Source organism: Galleria mellonella, unplaced genomic scaffold (assembly GCF_026898425.1).
Source record: "Galleria mellonella isolate WM207_F2 unplaced genomic scaffold, CSIRO_AGI_GalMel_v1 utg56, whole genome shotgun sequence".
Lineage (NCBI taxonomy): Eukaryota > Metazoa > Arthropoda > Insecta > Lepidoptera > Pyralidae > Galleria > Galleria mellonella.
In genome coordinates this window covers 1,860,148-1,871,199 of record NW_026442117.1, presented here as the reverse complement: position 1 = coordinate 1,871,199, position 11,052 = coordinate 1,860,148, and the positions used below count along the sequence as shown (strand labels likewise).

At 33.9% G+C, this 11,052-nt stretch overlaps 1 protein-coding gene across 1 annotated transcript; it reads right to left on the bottom strand.

The window, feature by feature from the left end:
• Positions 1-417: 417 nt before the first annotated feature.
• Positions 418-9,660, bottom strand: LOC113512367 (uncharacterized). Its single transcript, XM_026896198.3, has 7 exons — positions 6,774-9,660; positions 6,631-6,693; positions 5,095-5,425; positions 3,699-4,379; positions 3,042-3,196; positions 1,713-1,886; positions 418-619 (listed from the first exon to the last, which is right to left on the bottom strand). The coding sequence occupies exons 1-7, from the start codon at positions 9,512-9,514 to the stop codon at positions 472-474; spliced, it is 4,293 nt and encodes a 1,430-aa protein (XP_026751999.3). The 5' UTR covers positions 9,515-9,660; the 3' UTR covers positions 418-471.
• Positions 9,661-11,052: the final 1,392 nt, after the last annotated feature.

Sequence of the window (11,052 nt, the reverse complement as noted above, 5' to 3'; positions counted from 1 at the left end):
ACGAAATTGAGTCCGAAATTTTGGAATTTCATTTCATGGTGGATTTATCACTTATTTAGGGAGGCTGAATATGTCACTCAGCCCATGGCAACTTTAATTTTTTTATACCACTGAGGTGGCAAACAAGCATACGGCCCACCTTATGGTAAGTGGTTTCCGTAGCCTATGAACACCTGCAATACCAGAGGTATTACGCGTGCGTTGCCGACCCCGAAGAAACCTCTTTAACCCCCTTTTGAAGAACCCCATGCTGTAGTCTCTTGGGAGTGTTCGTGGGAGGAAACATCTCTGAAATCGCGCAGTACGCGACCATTGAGGCTGTAGGACATGAGGATGAACTCCCTGTCGAGTGCGATTGAATTGCGAGGTTAATAGTTCTTACTATATTACGCTCGCCTTATCTTGTAATAAAATGCGTTATAATTAAAATTGTCTTTACTTTCATCAATTATCAAAAATAAAACATTAAAATCACAGTATATTCTGCCTGGCGTACTCCCACACGAAGATGGCGGCGGTAACATGCACGTTTAGAGATCTGATCACGCCTTGCTGCGGTATTTCCACGCAGTAGTCCATTAAAGGGAGGAGATCGCAGGGTATGCCTTCTTTTTCGTGCCTATAACAATAAAAATATATGCTCACGACTATATTTCTTGCAGGCAATCGGCATGGCAAGGCATGTAAATGGAATGGAAAATATATCTCTCTTCCTAGCAAATATCATGAGAGGTAAAATAGTTAAATCAAGGCCTACTAAGTGCTTGGAAGAGATCGCTTCTAACGATAAGGTCGCTCATTGTTGTCTTCTAATTGTTTGTATCGAGGGGGGAAAGGGATTGTTAATAATGGAGACTGAGAATCCCATTGCTAGCAATATACCCAACCAGATCGACCTCCTCGCGGTTCCCCCTGGAAACTATCATGGTTAATTCCTGATGAATTCGTCATGATAGGGTAACTGGCCTGTTTTCATTCTCATCTATCACCCTTCACTGGTGCTCCGCCAGCGTATACCGTTAGCGCAGGCGGGGTTACCATACCATTTTCACCCATCAAAAAAAAATTTTGTATCTATAATAAGTTTACTATTGTAATCTTATGGAGAAAACAATAAAGAGTATCTATCTATCTATTTACTAACTGATATGTATCACTACAGGATCCTTTTACAAATTTCTACTTTGTTTTGTTGGAAACCAAAAAATTCATGATAGCAATGATGTGACAGTTCTCTTACATTATTTTTATGCAACACATACTGGCAAACAAGCTGATTGGTCAGCTAACTTGATGGAAAATATTGTATCGGTATTGTAATAAAATTAAAATAAATTAAAAGAAATGGCAAAAAAACTAGTATCCATTCGAGAGAAAATAGTACAGAGGAAATAGGATAGAGATAATTATGCAAATGGCTTTTGTAAATGAGGATATGCCTCCATGGTAGCCATGTTTCTAAGTAAAAGGTCATTCCATTTTTAAATTACAGGACAGATATGAGTTTATATAGTAATTTATCTGGCCGCAAAACACGACAGATATGCATTTTCATACAACTTTTGCCGGCCGCTGCCCGCATGTATCTGGCCAGTATGACTATTTTGATTTATCTCTAAGAAGATTGTCAAAATAATGCTCACATTTTCAAGCATGTTTGAGAAAAATAAATTTAGCATTATTATTACAGATAATAGATTGAAACAACTTACCCCAGTAGCAACAATGTCTTCTTAGGAAATTTGAAAGTTTGCAATTGGAAGCTGTTGGACGTTTGCTCAGCTGCGACCACAGCATACCCTTCAGATCTCTTCCTCATCAGATATTGTTTGAGAGCAATGCCTGGTCTCACTTCTTCCACGTCGATCCATCTCTCGGCAGATACGCTGCAAGTTGAAGGTTTCAACGTATTTAGAGTTTTTTTTTATACAACTTAGAATGACAAACAAGCTGACGGCCTACCTGATGGAAATTGGTAACCGTTGTCTATAGACATGAGCAGTGCCATGGACATAATAGAGTGTACTGTTTCGCCCATGATACCCCCCATGTGTTGCCATTCCTGAGGACTCGGGTGTTATTCCTCTGTACCCTGTAAATTCACGCCATATCCCACCCTTCAAACCGAAACACAGCTATGCAAACAAAACTGCTTCACGGTTGAAACACAAATGGGACAGAGGTACCCAAGCAATCGACTTTTGTACAAAGTCTCCCTCTGGTATCCCCTATGGTAGTTTCGGTGTACATCTGTGGTCTATGATTTTTTTGTAGGTGAAAAATGCTAACTCCGTTTCCATTATTGATTTACGCTGGTCAATAAGGTATGATGTGAGGATGACTCGCCGTGTCGGTCCCGGCATAGAATGGGCCACCCCTTCCTTTCAAGTGGGTGTCGTAAGAGGCGACCAAGAATGCTTATGGTGGAGGGATGGGCAGCAGCGTCCCTCTTAAAACATCTGTAAACCTAACTGTGGTTGCCAACCCGCCTGCCAAGCGTGGCACTACTTGTGACATAACTACTGGTAAAATTACTATTATGAAGAATGCTTATGTTCGTCTTCTAATATAATAATAATACGAAAAAAATGTGAGGATGAAGTCAGGTGAAATGGCCCATCGTGACGAATTAATCGCTCCTGTTACTTGCAATCCCCCCCCCCCCCCCCTCTTTTGATCTGTCTATGAATTACATAGTTAAGGTAAGTTACCTCTTGATATAAATCATTTTGCATAGGGAACGCTCAAATAATGATATCTACAAGTCATTAATAACCCATAATTGATTATAAATTTAACTACCATTCGTGTTTCTATCGTGAAGCAGTTGTGTTTGCATGGCTGTGTTTCGGTTTGAAGGGTAAGATATGGCTTTAATTTACAGGGTACACAGGAATAACACCTGGGTCCTCAAAAATGGCAACGCGCGCGTAATACATCTGGTATTGCAGGCGTTCATAGGCTACGGTAACCGTTTACCATCAGATGGACTGTATGCTTGTTTGTCACCTCAGTGGTATAAAAAAAAATATGGTACACACCTCAGATTTTGGAACTGCTTGTCTTGTAAGTGGCGCAGACTATCTACGACATAGGTCTTCACGCCAAACACTTCGCTGGTCCGCGCCATACCGCCCAGGTTAGGCAGTTTGTCGATCAGAGAAGCAATGACAATAAGGTCGCTGGGGCTCTCTCTCTGTGGAGGATTGATTGATAAATTCATAAATTGACCATAAGAAGGTACAGAACGGACGCATAACCTAAGGTATGAGAAGCGCCACGGGCATCATAGTATATTCTGTGATGTTCATAGTACTTGGAATCTACATTAAACTTGAAACTCCTAAGTTGTCAAAGTTCTGTTTTTTTAATACAACTTCCAATGATCAAGAAATTGTTACAGTAACAGTGGAGGAGAAATCTTAACGAAATTAATTTAAATAATAAGATATTTATGGTTAGACATTAATTAACGATATATTTCTTTCATGTATACGGTAATAAAACTGGCATTGATTTGGTCCTTCGAGCCGGATATGAACCAGTATTTTATGGATGTAAGGAGTATATATGGATATTATAAACTTAGGTTAATTTAGCATTCAAAGCGCTAAATATACACATTCGAACATGGCATTCAAGAATCTGTCCATGGTTTCATGATATCACTACTAAAATATTTAAAAAAAATTTAATACCTTCTTCTTGATTTCATATACATTGACATCACTCATGTTCTTCCAGGGTATATATTTCTTCTGTATTGTTCCCGTCAATTCAGGTTCAGCAGGTTCAGCCTCGGAAGTATTATTGAAACTATACTTGCTACAAAGGAGATGAGCATCTTGTTCATCTGGTCTGTGGCATGATTTCCACTCCTTATGAAAAGTACTATCGGTCATTACATCAATTTCATTCAAAGACTTCATGATGTCATTAATGTAGTTTATATTAACAATTTCTTGTTTAATATCCGTGTATTTCGGCAAATAATTATATATAAAGGGAAACGTTAAATCAGCCATAATATCAAATTGATTAATAAAATAATCGTTTTTCATTTTAATCAAATTTTTATCATTACTATTCTCATCTAATGTTCTATTTATAATATCTATGGTGTAAGCATATTTCTTTGAATTGGATTCATTCATTGTATGAAGTTTTGTAGACATATATTGCGCGTGTAGACGTATGTTAAACATTTGACCCATTGTATTAGATAGTAAGGTGTCCATAACAAAATTATATTCGGGCTTGGTGGATGTGCCATTTAAAAATTTCCTCTTGAACACCCAGTACAGTATAACTAGCTGAGATGTCAATGGAACATTTTTGTCTATAAGTTCCTGTAGAAATTCTTTGTTCACTTTAGTTTTCTGAAAGGAATGTGTACAATTAAATTAGTCATTATGTATTTTTTTTTAATCATTTATGTTATCTCGCTTTTTTGTATATCTATGTTGTAATTTGTGTGCTGTAAGTAAGTAATGCAAATAAATTATATATCTATCTATCTATCTAGATTTGAAAAATTCCTGAGCCCAATTTTAAAAAGAATTAATTATATTAAAAAGAGGTTTTTAGTGGAACATAAAAAGAAAACTACTTCAATTGTGGCAAAACCAGTTATTTTGATTTTAAACTTAAATTACTGAACCGATTTTGATAAGACTCCTACAAGACCCATCTGAAAGTATATGGTTTCAGTTAATAAAAGAATTTTCTAAACCGATTTACACACAGACAGACAGAGTTATAAGGTAACAAATATATTAAAAAAAAAACTAAATTAAGAATTTCCTTTGTAAAGTAGGTTGAAAAATTATAATCAAAGCTCTTTTATTTAGTTTCGCTAAAACTAGAAAACAGTTTGACCGATTTGAATTATTCTTTTTTGTTGTGTTCGTTACAATACAGGAGTAGTTTAAAATAAAAAAAAAAGTCTGAAAACCCCTAAAGTTTAGCTAAGTATAAAAATAATTAAAATTGATAATTTTGTATGGACATTGCTACTTTGGATTATTTTTAATAGATGGCGTTGTAAATGATACAAAGTTCACAGGGACATCTAGTAGAATATAAAATTCTAACCTGAACATAGCAACACAATGCAATATACCACTCCAAGCATATCCTGACGTTTGGTTGATGTGGTAATTTGCTCAGGAAGTCTAAGCACCAATTCTTAATTACTCTGGTATCTTCGCCTCCAGTTTTCAAAAACACAGCCAGAAAATGTTGCAGAGCCATAAATACGGCTCTATGTGGTTTTGAGCCAGCATGATATCTTTGTGTGTTCTTAAATATTTCATCTATTTTCTTTATAATTAACGAAGTAATAGTTGATAGAATTTCTAAATAATCTATTTTGCTTAAGGTCATAACAGCTGAACATTGAATTTGCAAATTAGTAATTACGTCGCTGGAAAAAGAAACAATTTAATTTGTACTATTAATATACTATAATATGTCCTCAGGAATGGCAACGCATGGGAGATATCATGGACGAAACAGTATACTCTGTTATGTCCATGGTACTGCTCATGTCTATAGGCGACGGTTACCACTTTCCATCAGGTGGGCCGTCAGCTTGTTTGCCACTCTAAGTTGTATAAAAAAAACTGTTTGGGAATAAAAATTAATTTCTTCTATTTATCATCATGCCAAATTTGTTGCAGGGTAGGCAGAGAGAACTGAGGTACCAAAGACCTGTATCCTTGCATATGTCTACTGTTTCATGAACTTCACGGTTCATCTCAAGCCTGTACACCAGCTCCAGAGACTCAACTTCCCAATAATATTAAATAATTAATTGATATAATAAATATAAAACCACAATATACAACAGCATATCGTGGCACAGAACCGTTCCTTATGGCGGTCTATGGGGGAGGCCTATGTTCAACAGTGTACACATAACGGGTGATATGTTGACCACAACTGGTTGTATGGATATCATGTAGACAGTATGACTACAACACGAGACTAAATAGCTTACAAAGCGCTATAGATAAGCGCAAAGAAAGACTCTATATACCATACCAATAAGGGTTACAACAAAAACATAAACAATTATAAACTTAAAGAAAAAGAAAATACAAAAAAAAAAAACTTATATTAGGAATTATGAGACCAAAATGGTCACCATTCAGCCAAGTGTTTGGGCATTCATACGTAACACCTAAACGCTGATTATCTGTGAAACCAATGAGAGCGGTAGATGGCGTTACAGAGTAGACATATAACTATTGAGAGACATATTACTATTTTTATGTCTATAGGCGACGGTTATCACTTTCCATCAGGTGGGTTATATAAAAGTTGTATAAAAAAAAATTAAATATATAATAAATCATAATTATGCAATATTTTTGTATTGTAATATGTATGTAATGTATTGTGGTTTAGGTGTTATTTTGCGAAAGTCCATGTCACTGGTTAGTGATCTCCCTCTAAAGTCGTACACTCTTGACAGAGTGGTCGTGGTTTTCACAATGACAGTGGATCGTCGATGAGGCTCTCCTTCGCGATTGAGATCCTCGCAATATGTCTCCATCTACTTCTCTTCGCCGCCGAGCGAGAACATTCCAATTTTAGTGATAGGTAAGATTAATTTTAGAAACTTACTGCGACTGGTAAATTTCATATGTTGGATCTTGCAATATTTCAACAACCAAGTTCTCCACGATCCTGCAAAATAAATAGCATGTTAGTTCTTCATTTAAATTCTTTACAACTGTTATATCATATCACACTAGTATTTATTTCACCTTTGGTCTTTTCTTGGTACAGGTGTATATAGCAATATCTCAGTTAAAACATATATGAGATGCCCGTATTTATATATAATTTCTTTAGTATTTAATTTTTTTATAAGACAAAACAAAGGAAAATTCTTTGTAGGGCCATATTCTATTATTTTATTACAGTATAGTATTATTATATTATTATACATTGGTTGATTTAATAATGAATCTTGCATTAATAAATTAATAAACTCTTCAATGCATGGCGAATATTGATTGTTGGACTTTAATTCTTCTATTTCTTTCCACATTCTATTCAAAAACACCATTACGTTAAAATTTTCCTCTTTTCCCATTATTGTGGGGAGAATTAAATTTATTATTCTTAATAACCATATGAGACATCCATAACCACCACATTCTATTACCTTTTCTATATAAACTATGATGTCTTTTGTATGTTTTACTATATCTTCATCATTACTTTTAATCATATAATATAATAATTCACAGGAATTCTCATAGAAGACATTTGTTAACCTCCCAATGTTCTGTGTATTTTCAAAACTCATTATTAAATTCAATATGTCATACAAACTTATCATCAATTGTCTACTCTCAGATTTTAATGAAAAATTTTTATGTAATTTATTTATGATATGCATACAAAGAACAGCCTTAGCCAAATCAGTGTTTCTATCCTTTATGAGCATAATAGAAATTATATATAATTGAACAAAAATGTCTTTATTGTCGGAATCAGTTTTAACAGAACTTAGATATTCATTCAGAAATGGTGTTATTTCTTCAATTGTTAATGTTGTTTCACATGATAATAGTGTAAAAATATAAGATAAAATAAATTTTTGATCCCTTTCAATTCTCGCTCTGAATAATTCCTTGTTAAGAGTTCTATTATATAGGTGTATAATAAAAATAACATCATCCAGAAATTCCCTCTTATTAGAATATTGCCTGTTTATTACGTCTTGTATATTTTTTAATTTCTTATGCAACAACTCATCAAATATTAATAAATCATCACTCTCACATTCTAAATAGAATATCATAAAATCTATGTCACTAACACTTTTCATAAGGGACTCCAGGAAGAAAGTCTTATTGTCAATTCTAGATAAAATGTGTTGCTTAACAAACTCAATAATAAACTTGTATTCAAAGAAATCAATTTGAAACAATGAGAACACACCCAATAAATGATTCCACTTTAGTTTAGAACAGCAGATTTTAAGAAAATAAGCCATATTAACATGAATGGCTTTCCTCAGAGTGACTATGTTGCATGGTATGTTCAGTAAATACCTTATTAACTGAACTATTTCTTCACCTGAGAGATTACAAAGCGCCGAGTCTATTTCTTGAGACGTTTTGATTATATTTGTTGGACAAATTAGAGTAATAATATTGCTTACATGATACAAAGGCACTGGAGACCAATTCACAAATGGGATACTTTGATAAAATAAAATGAAAAATTTCAAATCATGATATAAGTTAGCGATTTTCTCTTTAATCATTCCATATTCTGTGGGATTCTCATAAATATTTATATCATTGAGTGCTTCCAACAAAACTACTACTTCAGATTGATTACTGAAAGGTGTGTCTAGTTTGTAATGGATGCATTTGACTCTGACTTGAATGTTGTCATGTTTCAGGCCAATATGAAATAAGCAGTTTAACCAAACAGCTCCAATGTTACCCAAACTCTGAAATAACTGTAGTGAGGGCAGTACTATATTACTTTGTTTCTCTTCTAAACTATCGAAAAGAGTAAAGTAGTTTTCCCACATATTTTTGCAATCAAATTCCTTTACAGGATCCCAGTGAAGAATAATATCATTTTCAAACTGTACAACAATATTTTTCTTCATAGCCTTTAAGCAATCTATAGCTCGTTTATTGAGATAAAGTGAAATCTTGCGTACTGTAGGATTCAATGACATTAATCCAAATAAAATTATGCTCCAGAATTCCACTTGCCTCACTACTTGTGATTCATACGCAAGAATGCCTCTATCATCCGGTGCTGGCAAATAATAATCAGACAAACAACTCAATATATTCAGTACAAACTCATTATATTGCTGTGCAGAATTTTTTAAACATGTCCAGATAGCATCCAGTATATTAAATCCCCAAACTCCTTGTAAAAACTTTGGAACAGTATTAGTTAAAAAATTTACCTTTAGTTTATCATTATTACAAAATAATATGTTTTCTACAGGTAGTTCATAAAAAGGTAAACATATTGTTTCACCATGGCTTATAATTAAATCAAGAATATTGTCGCAGAGTTGGAAAGTTAATAAAGCTTGATTAGAGGCACTTTCCTCATTTAATTTCTCAGGAGACAAGTCCATCATAGATAGGATTTGTTGCAATAAGTGTTCAGATTTACTAACTAACGTCTTGGTGTTAAGATTGAGTGCTACCCTTATTATTTTACATATGTTATCAATATTATCATTTTGAATTTGATTTATAATTTTAGCAACAAAGGCATACTCTTCACTATTCGAACACTCACTGTTTTCTTGGGTATTAATTAAATTTTTATAGTTTAATAACTGTAATACATTTGCGAGATGTTTATTTGTATGACTTTGCTTCTTCATTAAAATATGGAGTCTTGCATCGACGATTTCTTCGTCTAAATCTAGTAAATCCAAAAAAGATAGCACATCCATGTCGGTAGCATCAGGGCTTTGTTTATATGAATTTGTTAATTTGTTCGAAAACATAATTATAAACACTCATTAAACTTAATAAAATTGAGACTACAAATTAATCCGTATCTATAGGTATATTATATTTAAATTTAAAATATAATTTCGCCACGCGACTTTTTTAAATTTGTGCGAGATTCGTTCACACATTACATGCAATGGAAAAGAAATGAAAATTGTCAAACAAAAAGTCAATGTCAATTTGTCTGACATTTGCTATTTTTTTTTTTCGAAAGTTGCACTATACCGACTAAAGATCTCAACCATATTCTCCCAGAATTATGAACTAGAACAAATTATTACATAAAATTAATAAATGATCAAAATAAAATGAACTACTACAACACATTTTATTAAAATATGATGAAACATAAAAACTTCATGTCATTTCGGGGCATTTGGAAAAATTATATTGTAAAGATGGTTCCGGACAATTGCATCAGCGCTACATGTTATATTTATATATAGTGATAGTATCTTTCGAGTGCAGCGTTATGGTAAAATAGTTGTTATAGTTATAGTAAAACAATATAGAATCGTTTCGAATAATACATAGTGAAATTGTCTATAACATGTAGAAAAATAGTTCATAGTTTCAATAATTAAAGACAGTGATTCGTCCACGAGCATATAAAGTAAATAAAACAAGCAAAATGACAAGAATTATATAACAATTTATAGCGATAATAATAGTGTTGTAATGATATATTGATATTTTCGTGTAATAATATGATATTTTGTAAATAACAGTAAAAAAAGAATGTTTTTTACTATAAGAAAACGGGTAGGTAGGGACACAGGAATAATTTATAATGTTCTCAATAGCTCTAAGTAGTTAGACATTATACAGAATAATATAGAAATGTCTAACTACTTAGTAGAGGATACACAGAAACTGGATCAAAAATCTTCAAAAATAGAGATCTAGTTGTATACAAATACGTGGTACAATCAGAAAGTTTTGCGACACTAAAAAAAATTTCTATATGTGAATATATTTTTATTACATCTTGTTAAAGTACTCTCCACCAGCCTCTATACAAATTTTCATGCGTCTGAACCAGTTTTCGAAACACTTTTACCAGTCTGCCGCAGACACCTCATTTACAACCTGCTCGAACGCTGAGAGCGCATCATTCGGCAACGAAAATTGTATCCCTTTGAGCTGATTTTTTATTTTTGAAAATAAAAAGAAGTCACACGGTGCTAGACCAGGGCTGTAAGGAGGGTGACCCAGGAGTTTGACCGGTGTGCTGTTTAGAAAGTCCCTCGTTTTGATTGCGGTGTGGGCGGGCGCATTATCGTAGTGGAGTAGTAGCCCGCGGAGCCCTGTGTTTGGTCGTTTGTTGACAGAGAAAACTTCTGCCGAGAATTTGGTAGTATACCAATCGCTGTTAATGCTCCTTTGGTTTGGTAAAAAAATGATATCGTGTAGCCAATCAAATTGAAATAGTTTGCGATCAAAATCTTCCCCCCGCATCTAGGTCGCTTTACTTTGGTAAGCGTTGATTCGTTTTGAAACAACCAAACCGTCGATTGGCGCTTTGTTTCTG

What these genes read in the sequence shown, in the direction of transcription:
- LOC113512367 (XM_026896198.3), bottom strand. Translation starts at nt 9,514, where the DNA reads ATGTTTTCGAACAAATTAACAAATTCATATAAACAAAGCCCTGATGCT. An exon ending in TATGAAATTTACCAGTCGCA is followed by an intron (nt 5,426 to 6,630) that starts GTAAGTTTCTAA and finishes TTCTTTTTCCAG; the next exon opens with CGACGTAATTACTAATTTGC. An exon ending in CATTGTGTTGCTATGTTCAG is followed by an intron (nt 4,380 to 5,094) that starts GTTAGAATTTTA and finishes CATTCCTTTCAG; the next exon opens with AAAACTAAAGTGAACAAAGA.